This window comes from Apiospora aurea (genome assembly GCF_038362705.1).
Source record: "Apiospora aurea strain CBS 24483 chromosome Unknown utg000004l_segment0_segment0, whole genome shotgun sequence".
In the NCBI taxonomy this organism is placed as follows: Eukaryota; Fungi; Ascomycota; class Sordariomycetes; order Amphisphaeriales; family Apiosporaceae; genus Apiospora; species Apiospora aurea.
The window spans coordinates 877411-893767 of NW_027117391.1; the positions used below are offsets into that span (position 1 = coordinate 877411).

At 54.6% G+C, this 16357-nt stretch overlaps 5 protein-coding genes across 5 annotated transcripts; 1 reads left to right on the forward strand and 4 right to left on the reverse strand.

Moving 5' to 3' along the window:
- Positions 1-1358: 1358 nt before the first annotated feature.
- On the forward strand, positions 1359-2822 carry PG986_005086 (uncharacterized protein; the record flags this gene model as incomplete). The annotated part of the gene is made up of 3 exons (XM_066841308.1): positions 1359-1745; positions 1871-2134; positions 2178-2822. The coding sequence occupies 3 exons, from the start codon at positions 1359-1361 to the stop codon at positions 2820-2822; spliced, it is 1296 nt and encodes a 431-aa protein (XP_066701170.1).
- Positions 2823-4250: 1428 nt separating this feature from the next.
- PG986_005087 (uncharacterized protein) lies at positions 4251-6659 on the reverse strand (the record flags this gene model as incomplete). Its single annotated transcript, XM_066841309.1, has 4 exons — positions 4251-5493; positions 5605-5867; positions 5960-6252; positions 6404-6659. 4 exons carry the CDS (start codon positions 6657-6659, stop codon positions 4251-4253), a joined length of 2055 nt encoding a protein of 684 aa, XP_066701171.1.
- Positions 6660-7121: 462 nt separating this feature from the next.
- On the reverse strand, positions 7122-10127 carry PG986_005088 (uncharacterized protein; the record flags this gene model as incomplete). The annotated part of the gene is made up of 1 exon (XM_066841310.1): positions 7122-10127. The coding sequence occupies one exon, from the start codon at positions 10125-10127 to the stop codon at positions 7122-7124; it is 3006 nt and encodes a 1001-aa protein (XP_066701172.1).
- Positions 10128-10708: 581 nt separating this feature from the next.
- PG986_005089 (uncharacterized protein) lies at positions 10709-13132 on the reverse strand (the record flags this gene model as incomplete). The annotated part of the gene is made up of 4 exons (XM_066841311.1): positions 10709-11611; positions 11673-11775; positions 11837-12626; positions 12667-13132. 4 exons carry the CDS (start codon positions 13130-13132, stop codon positions 10709-10711), a joined length of 2262 nt encoding a protein of 753 aa, XP_066701173.1.
- A 755-nt stretch (positions 13133-13887) lies between these two features.
- PG986_005090 (uncharacterized protein) lies at positions 13888-15651 on the reverse strand (the record flags this gene model as incomplete). The annotated part of the gene is made up of 1 exon (XM_066841312.1): positions 13888-15651. The coding sequence occupies one exon, from the start codon at positions 15649-15651 to the stop codon at positions 13888-13890; it is 1764 nt and encodes a 587-aa protein (XP_066701174.1).
- Between the last annotated feature and the right edge of the window lie 706 nt (positions 15652-16357).

The following is a 16357-nucleotide window of genomic DNA, read 5'->3' on the forward strand; positions in this document are numbered from 1 at the left end:
CAGCGGAGGCAATGAGGGTTGCGAGTGCAGCGACCATGGGGAATTAATATGGCCACGATCAATACTGACGTCCCAGGTGAGGTGCTGGGACATATCTTGCGATAAAGGCATGGACATGGGTTGCTCTCGAAAAAGTGCCCTTTTGATTTTCAATGACGAAATATGTACGATTCGTCTTTTTTCCCCTCTTCAAAAGTCAGGGATCAATAGAGGTTGAAGTGCTACGCTCCTATCACACCCCTTTCTATACACCGACGATATACCAGGGCACTTATATCGCCCAGCCCGAACAGTCCACTATTTCAATCTACACCAGATGTACAGCCGCAGCATACCATATAAATATATCTATCCGCTGCTGTGATAATGACCTGGCGATTGACTCAATACCGAGACACAGAATCGTTGGCATATGTTTGATGTTGAATCCAAGGTTCGACCCGTAATGGCATTGGCCAATGAAACATTGAAATCGATTGATGTTTTTCGTTTCGCGTCATGGGGGCATCGCCTGGCCGTTGCGTCGAATGGACCTGCCCTAACAGGCGGGTTGCCCCAAGTCTTTCCTTCTGTTCTAGACGGATTTGTATGCCAAAGCGTGCGTTTAGATCTCTAATTCATTTAGAGCTTTGGTTGTGAGTATATCAGGCAGAACTGTTCATTATACTTGAGCGATTGCCGAGTAATATACCTGGTTAGTCGTACAATAGTGTTCAACTATAGAATCAGGAATGTCGCACTCTGGGCGATTGAAGGTGGTATCGCTCAGGTAAAGCAGCTGCATTGGGCGAGCTTGCGCTACGACCAATATCGAGTCACGTGAAATAAACGGAGAGAAGAAGAGGCTACAGTTTTTGGGGTTTTCCTAGCGTACAGTTTTGGGAGTCGCTTACCTCTCTCTACCCAACCCAATCTGCTACCTACCCTGCAACTGCTACCCCCATTCCATTTCCCACCACTACCAACTGAAGCTGCCGTTATCGACAAGCGAAAGGAAAACGGACGTTTTGCCAACCTCCTCCCATATTCGTTCGACTCCACCCTCCCTCATATAGATCCCGGCCCAACGGACGAGTCTAGAACGACCGATAAGCGAAGCTGGAAGGGTAGCTGACTGTCGATCACTAACTACCTTTCCTCAATCAAGCCCACACCATCCATCACCGGTAGGACTTCATTACACGATAGCGCCCGTCAATTAGGCCCGACCAGGACTCTATCGTCGATTGTCGCAATTGGTCAACCCTCGAGCGACAAAGCAACAAGGACCAGACACGCACCGGTCGCCGACCGTCCCCTGAGCTCGCCAAATGGCGGATGGTGCCCAGTTCGCCGCCGCCGCTGCTACCGCCGCCGCCATGTCGGACGACGAGAACAGCAACGCCGGCGGCACCGCCCACAACACGCCCTCGTCGTCGTCGCGGCGCAACCCCGACCGCCGCCCCCCGCGCTTCAGCTGGAACTCGGCCTACGAGGCCACCTTCTTCCGCTCCCTGTGCGAGTCCATGCAGCTCGGCTTCAAGGAGAACCACAGCTTCAAGTCGGGCGCCTGGGAGCGCGCCGCCATCGCCCTGCGCGACAAGCACGGCGCCTTCCCCGAGAAGTCCCACCTGATCAACAAGGCCGACAACGCGCGCAAGCGCTTCCGCATGTGGCGCGGCCTGCGCGAGGATCCAGAGTTCCTGTACAACCCCAACTCGCGCATGGTCACGGCGAGCGAGGAGGCATGGAAGCGACACTTCGAGGTACGCGATGAACTCTATCCAGTCTCTGCCTTTTTCATATTCGCCACTATCACGGATGGACCCTTTATACAGAGACTGGATTCGCTCGCAGGTACATGCGTTGCTAACTTGTTTTTCACCAACAGAAAGAACCTCTTTCGAGAGCATTGCGCGGACGGGCTTTCGACCACGAAGAATTCATGGAGATCCTATTCCCCGATGTCATCGGCTCTGGTGGCGCGCCTAAGAGGGTCATGAAGGGCAAGCGGAAAGATGCCGATGGCAATACGACATCTACTTCCGTTGACCTTACTGGCACTCCCACATCAGCCAGCGCCGCGCCCGCGATAGATTCGAGCATGTACTCGCAGACCCCATCGCAAACACCCATCCAGCCGCATCAACCTCAAGTCTCTCAAGTGCCAGTACCGACACCAGCCTCCATACAACCAGTCCAACGACCCACCTCCGCCATCATCCCCCCCTCGAACATCGATTACTTCAACTAGCGCTCTTACACCGCCGGATGAGAACGTACCGAACACCACCGGGACGGCGTCAGCAAATAACAAGAAGCGCTCTGCGCCTGAGCCCCCTGGATCCGCCCCCTCCGAGAAGCGCCGGGGTCGCCCGTCTCGGTTCGCGGCGAACATCTACAGCGCGCCCTCTAACGCGACGCCCACAACCACATCCATGTTCGCGGCGCCTTCACAGACTCCCTCCGCCGCTGCCCCGATGGCTACGCCCTCGTTAGGCGCACGAGCTCAGCCCATTCACCCATCGTTCAACGCCAGCGGTCTGTTCGAAGAAGGGCTGCTCGCCCTGGCCGACGCCTTGCGGAGCAGCGGTCGTAACAGCCATCCACCCAAGTGGTCCGAGCAGGCCATGGAGATCTTCTTCCGCGACTTCGCCGACGAGGACCCGGATCTGCAGCTTAAGATCGCAGAGAAAGCGCTGACGGACGAGAACAAGGCTCTCGTCTTCGCCAAGTCGACACCGGAGCTCCGCAGGCATTGGGTTGGCAGGCTTCGTGAGGTCCACATGCGCAACCTCGGAGGCGGCCTGGGGCTGGGCCGTGTGGGCGAGGAAGCCTCATGATTGCATGCATGAGTCGATTCTGCCCGTCAGAAATGAGCGAAGAATTCGTACAAAAGTTTCTCGTCTTTGTGTGTATTGCCTGGAACGAGCGAACGGCCGAAAGGAACGAAGAAAGAAAGAAAGAAGTAAAAGGAGTGGAAAGCACATCAGGGCCTTTTCGTAGCACGCGGATAGGCCGTCTTGCGTTTGCTTTTTAGTACATTGTCGCTTTTCATATATATCCTTCAGCGTTGGTTGGGGGGAGGGAGGCCAGGGGGGGTTGAGATGAAGGGATGGATTTGCGTGCTCTCTCTATCTCACGAGCCAAGGGAGGGAGTTCTTTCCTCGTTTTCTTCTTCTTTTGCGAGCGAATAACCCGAAAACATATTGGCCGGCTGGGCGTTGGTGGTTGATGAAGAGTAGCGATCTGAGTAGCGCGTCACGTTTTTACTGAGATGAGAGAAGAGTGACTATTTTCCTTGTGATTTTAATTCGGACTGAAGCGACATGTTTCTGAGGTATATGCTTCGTGGTTGTAGCCCAATCTGAAGCAGCAACATTGGCAAACTGTCACTCTCGTGAAGAGAACAAGTAAGGGACGTCTGTTCCTGCGCATCTCACATCTTTCGGTTTTCTCGGGTAGTGTGCTGTGTTCGGTGTTCCTTGGATGGTCTCTTGACACGACCTATCGTCTCCCTACCTTTTCCCATCTATGCAAGTGATCGGAGAGGATTCGGTGCTACACGGCATGCCATCCCTGTGGGGGAATGGCAGGCTGCGCTCGTACGAAGCACCATGCCCGAAAACTATTCCTTGTCAGATTGACAGGACTGTGCCGTCTACCTACATGTCCTTCTAGACCAGAATGGTTTGAAATCATCTCCATGTTTCCGATGTCTTCCCGATACATACGGGGACCACCAACGTTATAGTTATATAACAAAACTGCCGCTATCAATCCGTGTACTTGATCTATCTCTGCCAGGTAGTATGGTTGGTGTGTTTGCTACGGATGAGTAACCTGGGCATCACCCTCCCTGACGAGGATGAGCACGATAAATAGTGCGATTACACCATTTCTACAGTCGACATCAAATGAACTGAAGTGTGTGTTTAGACATTTCGACTCTTAGAAGAAGAAGAAGAAGAAAACGACAATCTACGCTGTCGGTCAACCTCTTTTTTTTCGCCCATCTGCGACCGTGATGCGGATCTACGTTATGCGACGTTCATCTCGGGTCAAACTTATGTAGGTAAGCACAGTGGATTGAAGAGTACAGTGAGGAGGAGCCCCTTAAGCTCTGGCAGCAGGTAACCATTCACCATGAGATGTTTCTTAATTGACTGAAAAAACACAGTTATACCCGACACCAGTAATTGGTACTGGGCGGCTGTGATCTTTGAGCCCGGTTTGACTGCCCATGGATCAATGTACGTGTATCTATTACTCTAATCCCGAAACAAGCGACTCCCGCATCCCACCTCCTTCAGGACCCTCTTCTCCTCCAGTTCCCGCAGCAGCCCCAGCAGCACCTCATCCGTACCCTTCGGCGCCAGGATGGAAATAGCTACCGGCAGTCGCGTACTGTTGCTCTTGCTCGCTTCCCCCTCTCCTCCTCCTCCTTCTTCTGGATCGCCCGTAATCCGCGACGTAAACGGCACCTCGCCGAGCGGTACCGCGATATCAGGACACCCCGACGCGTAAGCGAGCGAGTAAGCCGAGAAGCCCGTCCAGAACAGGGCGGGTTTGCCGTCGGGGCCGATGAGGGCGTGGGTCGCGGGCTCGTCGCGGTAGGCGGGCTGGGCCCAGGATTGGGGGTATAGCAGAAGTGGGATTTCGTCGTCTTCTTCTTCCTCTGCCTCTCCCTCATCGGATGGTCCATCGGCAGTAGTAGCAGTAGAAGAAGACGGAGCAGGTAGAACAGTGTTGTTGACCCAGTCGGCGAAGAACTTCAGCCGGCGCTCCGAGTCCTCCGTCTCGGCATCGCTGACGCCCTTTCCGTACTCGAGACGCTTCCGCGTCGTGGCTTCGATGAACGGTCGGGCTTTGGGGCCCTTCTCGGCGCGGTAGTCGCGGAGGAAGGGCTCGATTGCGGTGCGGGATAAGCTGCCGTAGACGATGTTTTGGTACATGGTCGAAGTTGCGGTCACTAGGTCTTCTTTGGAGTTGGCGGAGGAGGCCCATAGTTCGTAGAGATTGAGTTCCCGGCGTTGGGATTTCAGGTGCTTTTCAAGCTGCGACACGAAGGACTCCATGATCCGGCCCGCGGGCGTGCTGGCTTCGGGGCCGGAGCCGCCCGCCGAGAAGAACTTCGGTGTTGTGCTGGCCGTGTTGGGCTCGACTGCATAGAGGAGCTTGAAGCGCCGCCGGCTGGCTGCCCGGGGCAGAGGTTCGGAGAACATGACGTTAGCGACTCTCTCCGCCATCGCTGCCGAACGCGCGAGCATGCCCGGCGTATCAAGCAGCGCACTGCATACCAGCATTCCATCGCTCGGCATGCGGCCCGACGAGGGCCGGATCCCGTACACACCGTTTACGGCGGCGGGGTGCCGGATCGAGCCGCCCGTGTCTGTGCCGACGGTGAAGTCGAGCCAGGGGTAGCTGGCGCAGCCCGCCGCCGAGCCGGAGCTGGAGCCCGAAGGCTTCTGGAAGCCATCGCCTCGCGGGTTGATGGGTGTTGGTTCTTCTATCCTGCAGCAAACTCCCATCAGTTACGGTAAGTCGCTATCCGGTCGAAAAGGAGCAGCCTCCGAAGAAACGACGCGATTGGGGAAGAAGGGGGTTAACGAATGTTCGTCTTACCTGTCGACCGGGTCTTGCCCATCGCACCACTGCCCGCACCGCATCTTACCGACCATGACGGCCCCGGCCTCGAGGAGCCGCGCGACGCATGCCGCCGTCTCGGTGCGCGGCGGGTACAGCTCGCGATAGCATCGACTGCCGTTGCCCGTGTGCAGGCCCGCGACGTCGATGCTGTCCTTGACGCCGAACCGCATGCCAGCCAGCGGCTTTGGCGCCGTGCGGTCCGCATCTAGGTGGTAGAGTTTCGATGGCACTGGTATCATCTGAGACGGAATTGTGACCAGTTAATTGCGTACTTACTTTGTTTTCCGAGACGACTGAGAATGCCATGGCGACAGCAGGGAAAAGTACTTACGTCCGAAACCTCCAAGCACTGGTAGCTACTGCTGTCCCCCTTTCCACTCGCAACACTTCCCGTCGGCAAGGCCCCGCGTACGAAAGCATCACTCGAGTCCTCATAGAGCCGGTACGGGCGATACAGATTCCCCGTGAGGAAATCACAGACATAGGGGCCCGGCGCCAGCGGCACCGATTGCCCGTGTATGTCCGATCCCACCATGATTGCTCTCGTCGACGCGCGAGACTCGGACGGGATCTCGGCCAAGAATGCCTCGAAGTTATCCGAGTCATTCTGGGCGTAGAAAACCACTATCCATCAATGCTGATCAGTTCTGGGTTCGCGGCATGCATATTGATCGGATGAACCTCCCGGTCAGAAAAGGAAGGCGCGGGGTCAGACCCGGCTCCTTTCATTCAATTACCGTTTTGGCGGCCGATAACCTGTACCACCAAGACTTACAGGACAAGAACTCGTCAGTCCAGACATCATCATCCTCAAACAGGCGCATCACAATCTCGGCAGTCTTCGTCTGCACCAAGCTCCCAAATGACGTAGCAGGGACATACTGCCGCCCATGCCGAATGGGCAGCTGCCCCAAGCTCAATACGGGCGCATCGTGCGGGAGCAAGTACGGCACGCCGCCAATGTAGACGATGGTGACGGCGGAGGGAGTAGCTGGGCTGGCCGTGGTAGGGGCCGCCGTTTTAATCCCCATCTTTTGGCGGTCGCTGCTGCGGCTGTTGCTTTCCGTCGCTCACGCCCTCGTATTGATTGGTGAAGCAGTAAGGGCAGGCTCCAATGGATACGAAATTATGCGGGAAATAAAACGATTCCGAGTGGTTTTCCTTCCTCTTTCTGTTCCCTGTCAGCAAGTACGTACAAGCACTGTATCGAAGCAAACGGTCAATGAAGATGTAAGGTGCAGTCATGACGTCGGAGATTAGCGCCCGCCTGTATACAAAAAGCAAACCACTTCAATCACCGCTGTATTCAATCTCACCCGCAGCCGCTAGAATCGGCGCTGAACGTGGCAGTCACCCAATTGCCATTGCCAAATTCACCAATCAGTTTGGACAAATGTCAACTTGGTTAAATTCTTTTCTCGTATTCTACTTTTACTTGTTTATTCAATCACCCAGATGGGAATCCTATGCCATGCCATGCAATGCAATCCTGCCTAAATCTTCAGCCCCTCCATGGTATCCTCCAGCGTCTTCCACCCAGTATTGCCCTCCCAGTTCTCCTTTCCCTTGCTCATGACGCTGCGCACCGCACTCCGCGCCTTGCCGCGCCACTTGTCGCCGATGGATTCGACCCGGCTGCCCCAATTCTCGTACGCTGCGACCAGTTCTCCAGTACGGCTGACTACCGTATCCCACGCCTCGGCGTCGTTGAGCCAGTCGCCCTTGGGTTTGGTGCCGTCCGCGCCCGTGGAAGCAGATAGTGCGTTTCCGGAACCGGCACCCGCAGTGGCCGCTCGCCAGCCCTTCTCGGCAGCATCCAGGGCGCCCGCATAGTCGCGGCGCCAGGCTCGCAAGCGCGAGATCAGCGACCACGCTTCTGAGTCGGCCGTGATGAGCGGCACGATGTCGTCTTCAAAGAGCGAGATGACCTTGATCTGTATCGTACCTCTGGGAGCCACGTAGACATCGTTACTTTCACCACCGGCAGCTTCTTTAGTGACCTCCCGGACCAATAGGCTAAGGATATCGTGGTCCAGGGCCTCTTCGGTCTTCCGGATGTTGAGAACGTTGCGGGTGCCGAGTACGACATCATCCAATGCCGGAGATGGCTTTAGGCTGGCTGCCAGGGTCACGACGTTATCCCAGATTCGCCAATTGGAGTGCGCAGTAGTGGCGCCACGCTTGAAAGCCGAGAGAGAATCCAGAAGTAGGTTGCGAGCCGACTTGTTCAGATCAGCTGCCCGGGATGTGGAGGGGAACCTCTTTTCCAGGTCCGCGACTTGTTCCTCCGTAGGCTCTTCGTCGTCTTCAGTAGGCTTTTTCTCAGACTTAATTATCTTGCTTTCTGCAACCACCTCGCGATACCAGCTGAGCAGAGCGCCGCCCAAGTTGCTCCATGTTCGAGCATCTTCGCCGCCTTCTTCGCCATTGCTGGTATAGATGGCCCTCTGGAAAGCCTCGGCGGCATCAGGGAAGTGGGCAAGACGAAGCTCAATATCTCCCAGTCGGCTCCACAGCTCGGGGCTCAGTCTGTTGACACCCACTGCGAGACGGTAGGACTCCAAAGCTGCCTCCCAATCCTGCTTCCGTAACCACAGCTCGCCCAAAGACTTCTGGGCTCTTGCGAATCTGCGGTTGGATATCTCCCACGCGCGCTGGTAATGTGCTGGCTCCTCCTCGAGATCACCCAGGATGCAAAACAGCCTGGGCGCATTTGGCGGGGGTGGATCGCGTTCCTCGCCGTAGTAATCTTTGAGTTTCAGATCGTCGGTGTTGATAGCATCTTCTGTATCTTCGGCCTGAGCTGAAGCCTTCGTTTCGCCTGTTCTGTGGTACAATCTCCACCGTACTAAGGCTCTGGCCTTTTGCACTCCACCATCGCCGCGTCCGCTTCCGTCATCATGGGCCTCGCTGCTAGCCAAACAGAGCGCAACTTCAGGCCACATACGCAAGCGCTTGAAGATCTCCAATGCCGAAATGAGCGATCCTACAGAAGCCCAAGCATATCCGAGCTCTGACTCCAGATGCCACCTCGGCGGTGATGACAATGCGTTCACGTATCTGAGTCGCTCGTGAGCAGGTGCCGACTCGGTATCTTTCGCGGCTGGGAAGAAAGACGTTGGCTTGTTCTGGTTGGTCTGAGCTGGCGCTTGTTCACCTGGGAGAGAGACCTCAATAGCCGGTACTGCTGCATCCCGATGGAAATCTTCGTTTGCGGGAGGCGCAGTGCTGGCATCCGTATCGATGATGACCTGATCAACAACGGCTTGCATCTGCAAGACACCACGCTCAAGGGTTCTGCTTCGATTCAGCTCGATTCTGGATCGCACCAGCAGAGCTTGGGTGTAGATTTGCCAATTGGTCGACTTATCATTGATCACTCGCTCAGCGAAGGGCAAGATTTCCTCTGCAGTTAGGGAGTCGGAAGGTGAGAACGTGTCTTTCAACATGGCTTCCGTGAGCAGGATGATTTTGTCCTCGGGTCTTAGTTGGGGTTGGTCGTCGGGGGCGATACGCTGTAGAGATTCAGGCAATTCCGACTTAGTAACATCTTCAATGCCACTGTCCTTGAAGGAGATCTTCTCCAGCAGCGTATCGTCATTGAGGGCCAGCGCTTGTGGTGCTGTCGCTTCTGCAGAGTTCTCTCCGTTGGCAGGACTGTCCTCTGCGCTCTTGGCCAATACGACAAGCTGACTAGTGCTCTTCTCTTGCCACTTTGTTCGCTTTCCGAGGGCGCCAGAGAGAGCATAGGTGAAGCCACTTTTCTGTGCTGCGAGCTGCAGTGCATCTTTCGCTTTGGCGTCGTTTCCAAGCATCACATGGGCGTTGGACTTCTCGAGCAGAAACTGGGCCTTGATATCGTCGCCCTCCTCAGTCGAAGCCAGAACTGTGGACTCTGCATCCTCAAGACTCTTCTCGACCAGCTCCTGGAGAGTTGCCACATCAGTGAATCGGCCGGTTTTGGTGAACAGTGATCCAGGCCCCAAGGATGGCTGAGAAAGCAGCTTGTAGTGCCATAGATGGATGCGGAACCGCGTCCAGGCCAAATCGCTGTTAAGCGGGACGACGTCGCCCGATGTCAGGACCCATTTTGCAAAACAGAACAGCTCGATGTGAGGTATGTAGGCATAGACGGAAACACCATCAATGTCCAGGGTCCTCAGACAGATCTTCCTCAAAGCCTCGATGGGACTTTTTGGTGCTGTTGCGGTGTCTTGTGATGCTGTTTGGTTGTAGGCAGCGACAAATACCGACTCGCAGTCTGCAGCCTGCAGAACGGGGCCGGTAACATTTGCCTGTAAGAAGGCGTTCAGCGCGGACGAGCCGACTTGGATTGCCTCTGGTAATGCGCCCTCAGGGAGGGACTCGGACTCCGCCGTCTTAGTTCCAGATGAGGCTACATGCCGTACGAACCGCTCCACCAGCGATTTTGCGACATCTGAGCTAAAGACTGAGAGATAAGGCGCATTTTCACCAACGGGGTTTGTCGAAGGCTGCATTGCGCACTTGGGATGTGAGTGGCACGCCACCAGACCCGGGGACGGAAAGACGGAGGTTGAGGCCTGACGACGGAGGGGCAGTCGCCGTGCGCAAAACGTCAAGCAGTGACAACCCGCGGACTTTGGCCTGGAGCTCAGTGCTGAGACGTGGAAATCGAGTGGTTGTCGGTTTCCTCTTAATTCTCTAGACGGCAGATAGACTTGGAATACCGAAGTCCCTTCTTCCAGAAAATTTGGCCGGCTCTGGGGTTAGTCAGGATGTGTCACACTCCAATGCACTCTAGATGCGGTGCGACTTTTGCCGCCCGCAGCTGCAGCACTTGGTGGGGGAGGGGGAGGGGGGAGGGGCATCGACCTGATAACGATAGCGATAACAAAATCGGCCCGTGCGATGCTGCTTAGGTTCGATAAGCTGGGTGTACCGCCTTCGCACCTGTACAGACTTGCTGCCCCAGAATCATGGATGTTGTAGACTGGCTTACAGCACCCGGGAGCCTCAAGTTATCCAAAGAGCCTGGTTCTCAATGAATTGGGGCAAAGGTACATTGCACGGCCACTCAAAAACGCCCTTCCAGATCCATTCAGAGGAAGGCTTCTGGTTCCTCTTCATGTTTGGGGGACACCGCCTGGGCCCTATGATCCGACTCGCAGACTGCGACGATGAAATATGATCCGGAAACCAACGCCTGTGGCCGTGGGGTGTCCAGGCGTCCGGGTACGGTGTCTGACTTGGGACGGAAAAGCATCATGTGCTCCGAATGGATCTGGAAGGACTTTTGTATCTTTCGAATCACTTTGCCAACCTCACTGGGTCGGTCTAGCCGTCGGATCAGCCGTGAATAGCGGTCGAGGCTGAAGTCGCACGTCCACCATGCACCCCAGAGCCCGTTCCGGTAAATCCTTAGGGTGAAGGAGGCGCAACTTTCGAAAGCGCGATGGAACTTCCTTTCCATCTCATCCTCGCTTTCTTGTTGTCCTCCGCCGGGTAAGGCGACGGGTGTACTTGGAGCCCATCGAAACCCCGGGACCGCCAGCCTAGGCGCACTGGAGAGAAGGGACCCCGACTGGACGGTCTCTTGCGCTCTCCAGAAGTCGTTGAGGCTTTTAATTCGCTGTCGCTGCTGGTTCAGACACAAACTCCAGATCACCACCTCGTCCTGAGGACGGGTTACGGGCCGGTGACTCAGCCACGAGCCAACAATTTCCATTGGGATGTCGTTGGGTATCGACTCTCGTAGGGATGAACGATCAAGCCATGTGCCTGGTTCGCCCTGGGAGCGCATCATATGAGATAAGGACGCCGCGAACACCACCAAGTCTATCCGTCCGTGGTCATGCACATGGTTTAGGAGGTCCATGAAACGAATCATGCCGTTGCCCTGGCCCAGGATAGTAATGTGGTCTCGGCCTTTGAGTGCCTCCAACATGGTCCAGGCGCGGGTATTCCACTCGCTGAACAATACTGTGGTCAGGACGGACTCATGCTGGTGCGTGTCCATGTTTTTTCATGTCAAACTCCATGAGATCAACATCGATTGCAAGTACACATGTGCTTGTGTAGGATATGGTGTTGATGTACTTCATTGCCTCGGCCCTGAGATCATCGTCCTCCGGTCTTCCGGGCTCTCGATTAGCCACGTCCTCACCTCTAGGCTGGTCCCGGAGCAACCGGGCGCTTTTCCCAGCTTATGTCTGAAAGGGACACTCACATGCAAGCCGCAGCGATCCAATAGCTGTCACATCCGCTTTTACGGGCGAGACGCATGTAGCGTTGGTGAAGGCAAGCATTGATGCCCCTCCCCGGTCGCCCTCCCTGACCACGGCTCCAGACATGAGAGATCGCCATGGTACGGTTGGTGGCTGGGCAGTATCTGAGCCAACGTTCGTCCGAATCCTGGACCGAAACCGCCCGGGGCCCAGACAGACGAAGGTAGGAATCCTTGTCCCACAAGACTCTGTGCTCTTGGTCATGATTGTGTGGTTTCGTGTCGTGCATCGTCTGGTCCGGCGAGATGTTCTCACGGTAGAACATGCGGCACTGGCGCCAATGTTTGCCGAGGCATCCATCAGGGGAGCCATGACGGCATCGCGCCACCTTGGCACCGAAAGCATCGCGGAAGCGGCTGTGCAGTACCGCGAAGTCCAGGCCCAAGCATCTCGGATCCCCTAGAAGGAGTTCCCGTATCCATCCACACATGTTGGCAGGCCTCCTAGCAAGCGCTACATGGTCGGTCAATGCTCTCAGGGGTACATTGGGGGAGACTAGAAAGCTCCGCATCCAATGGGACTTCTCCATACCGTGACGGAAACCATCGCGCAGATCAAAATGCATTCGGAAATATGCAAACAAAGTCCTTGCTCTTTGCCAGAACGTCCAGAGGTAAGCACCAGCGACGTAAAAGGCGGTTTGTGACCGTTCCTTGGCTGAGGATTTCTGGTTCGCTGTACATGTGTCGATGAGCTCTCCGACATGACTCAAGGCTTCTTGTAAGGCCATATCTATATGACCACCGTCGTGTATAGTAATGATGTGGTATACCACAAAGCGGATGATGTTTTGTTGTGGACACATCACAACTTTGAGATTCCTCCAGAGTCTCATTGACAGAGAAGTACTCAGGGGCAAGGTCGCCAAGTGGTACAGATAGCTCGGTCGGAGGAGCTGGAAGTCGTTGCTGGATAGTGTCCACATGTTGCACTATGGAATCTTGGGATAACCTCCTAGGGCTCCACTGGCACTTGAGAAGCCCTTCGAAAATGGCTTCCAGTCGTTCGATATGTTGGTAGGAATCGCCTGCAGCTTCGGCCAACTCAGTGCATTTAGCCTGCAACATCGCTTCCCTCTCGCCCTCAGAGTAATACTTGTGCTGTATTTGGCCATTGGCCTGACTCGTCTGGCTGTAGAACCCGTCCCACTCGAACGTGTACGCTATCCGCTGGTTCGAAGTTGCAGGAACGTAATCTTGCCCAACTGTGGAGCGAATGAACTTGATTGGCATCGACATGGCTATGTGGTAAACCCGTTGGCTTTCCTGAGTGAAGCGGACGCTCGTTCTCATTACCGCCATGAAGGAAAAGGGGACGGTTAATAAATGATGGATAAGCCGAAACCTCGGTCAGACACCAAAATACACATCAAGTGTGACAATATATAATTTGCGGCCGGACTAGGCTGACATGTTACGCTTGTCCTACGGATAAGACGAAGTAGGACTTCGTCTTCCCGGTTAAAAGATGCCTCAGTTGTGTGACAGGTATTTCTCACTCTGGTAGATAAGGCTCAAAAGCACTGTATCCCCAACGTATTGGCTAGCTACCAAGGTAAGTCATTTGGGCGTGAAACAGGACTTCGGTGATGTTTTCTGAGGGTATCACAGATGAGTACATAGCTAACATCCCCCTACCCCATTTCACACCTGCCAGACGCTAAGAAGGATTCAGTTTTGGCACCGGGGGTGTCGAAAACATTTGGATGGGGGCTAACTTTTTCGAGAGGCTCAAATATCAAAGTGAATTTCTTTTTGGCTCTTTGTTGGCTGTGCCGTCTTCTGGGATGAATTCGGCGAATTATAACTGACGGTTTGAAAATAAAAGAACCCAAAACGTGAAAGAATGGCATATGCATACTCTTGCTGGCTCAGCTAAGCCTATCTTCTAAAGACCCCTTCAGTTCTGCAAGGCCCTACACAAGACACAAAGGCATGAACTGTTGCCCTAAAAGATTATTCGAGAGACAAAAAAAAGCCTCGACCTTTCCTGGTCAGAGTGGCTCACTATAAGGAATCTTCAAGCCGAGAAATGAAATTCTGAGAATGTATAAATGGGCATTGAAGCTTCCCTCTTCCCTTACCATGGACACACGCAGTTGAGCCGAACTGAATCCATCTGCCGATCCGAATCGCACGTCTTGTGTGACCAGCTCACCCACGGGACGAGGGTCGTAAGCACTCATCGCCGCATTGCTACCCCGGAAGGACATCCGCTTATCTCTACCTCTGGACAACAGCTTATCTCGAGCCTTGGCCAGGCGACTTTCATAGTCTTCCTTCTTGGGCCCGATCGGTAGCACATCGGGTACTATCCTATAGCTGGCTTTCTGCTCGCCGCCACCGGTCTCCCGCGCCTCGGAGAACTCAATGGCTACGAGGAGCAGCTGTCTTGCCTCTTCGAGGTGAAATGCGAATCCAATGTTGCCCGAGTTCTTCACCAGGCAGTCCATCAGAAAGGTGGAGCGGGCAGGAATATAGCGGCCCTCGAGTGGCGAGATCTTCTCGAGAAAGGTGACGCCTTTGTCCGGGAGCTGGAAGACGAAATTGAGGCGGTCGAAATCCAGGCTGTCAAATGTCATATGACGATAGAGCGTGTCCAGCTTCGCCACGAACACGGTCGAATCCCGGCTCACGTACATGTCTTTTACTTCGAATAGATTTCGGCTGGGCAGGCGCAAGTACGTTCTGTTGTGTTTCCACTGGAGTACGATGGCTGCATGCATCCCATTTTCATGCGAGCTCTGTGCACAGTTCAGGGGAAGCAGGAGATAGCTTTGGTCGAGCTCCCGTACGCCCATCCTCTCGAGATCTTTCCGCGTGGGACACACCGTTGCGTTGGTACGCAACCCTTTGGCGGTATTGACAAAAAGGCCGTCGGGCTCCATGCTGGGGATCGGCACAAAGTGGCCAGTCCCCTGAAAGAAGTTGGGCAAAGGGGCGAATATCCCCCGGAAGCCTGTGAAGACTGAGGATGGAGGCTCTTTCCATACGAAGAGGGTATCGTCATCGATGGTCCTCATGATTTCCTCCTGGAGACGGAGAAAGGCCTTCGAGCCCTCGCCGTATAGCAGGGGCATGTTGACGCCAAAGAGGCCCATCAGGCAGTAGGCTATATCTTCTGGGCGAGTGGTTTGGCGCTTGGCCGCCCAGCTCATCCTCATCGAAACACTGTAGGCAAACACCCGCTTGCGCCCGTAGAGAATCTCCTCGGGGATCTCGGTTATTTTCGCAATTATCTCGGCGAGAGACTCCCTGCTGCCCAGGTGGCTCCATTTCGTCTCCTGCGAGCCTTCCTCTTTGCAGAAGAACACTACCCCCTTGGGTGCAATCAACTCTTGCAGAGTCCACCCCCTTTCAAACCATACACTCTGAGCCATATAGTCAAAGGATGGGCGACTACTGCCAGGGCTCTCTGTATTTTGAGCACCAGTGACGACGTCGTCCAGGAATGCATAGCAGACTTTGGCGCCTTGGTACCACGCGAACATGGAGTTAATGACCTCGCTGAGCTCCGCGCTGCTGGATTTGTCGATGCAGCAGGTATCGACCCATACGTAGGCCAGCCTGTCCCGGCGGGCCTGTCCACAGGTATTGAGGATTTTGGCGAACCCAGCTTTCCCCTGCCGCTTGGCAGGGTCTGCGAACTCGCCGAAAGAAACCTCCCCGTCTCGCCAGCGATGGGACAGGATAGCATACGGTGGAGCGTTGACATCGAACCTCTCTAGCTTGAGAGTGTCGATGTTGATGAGATACATGGTGCCCCGTCTTATTCCTTTTCTTAGTTGGGCACAATTTGGGCTTGGGGTAGGCTCCGGCGCGACCAAAAGCAGCCGCAAGATGGAGGATGATAAGATCAATCACCGGATCCAATGTCAGATTAGCGTGAGAAGGAGGAGGGCTGAAGCTAACACTTGATGCAGACATGTCGTGGCTTATCTCCCCCTAATCGGGTTAGACGGAGGAGTGCATGTCAGCATTGGCATGATCTGGACGAGACTTCGAAGATTGGTTAGCCACGTCTCGAAAGAGAGTAGCCAAGGCTAGTATAGTAAAGCCGGGCCCCGTCATCCGACAATATAGGCCAAATGCAAGGCAGATGTCGTAAGAGGTATGCATCAAAGTAGATAGAGCGAACGGAGAAACAAGCGAGAACAAAAAAAAAAGGTCGCAATAGCTGATGCTGTGCCGTGTTATTAGAGAGGGGCTTACAATCAAGCAACTGGCGAAAGGGAATCCCGCTTCCAGCAGTACAGAGGGGTTGGACCTACACCAGCCACACATGGTATGGAGTATAGCTATACTATATACATGCATCAAGCAGGTTCCTCACTATCTTACCTTTGTGGAAGGATCAAATTGTAAAGAAGCTCAGGACAACATGAGAAAGTAAACTTGGTCTAATGTAAGCCCAGGTCGTCGAACGCCTCCTTGTAGCATCTCACACTAAAACCATTGGCACAG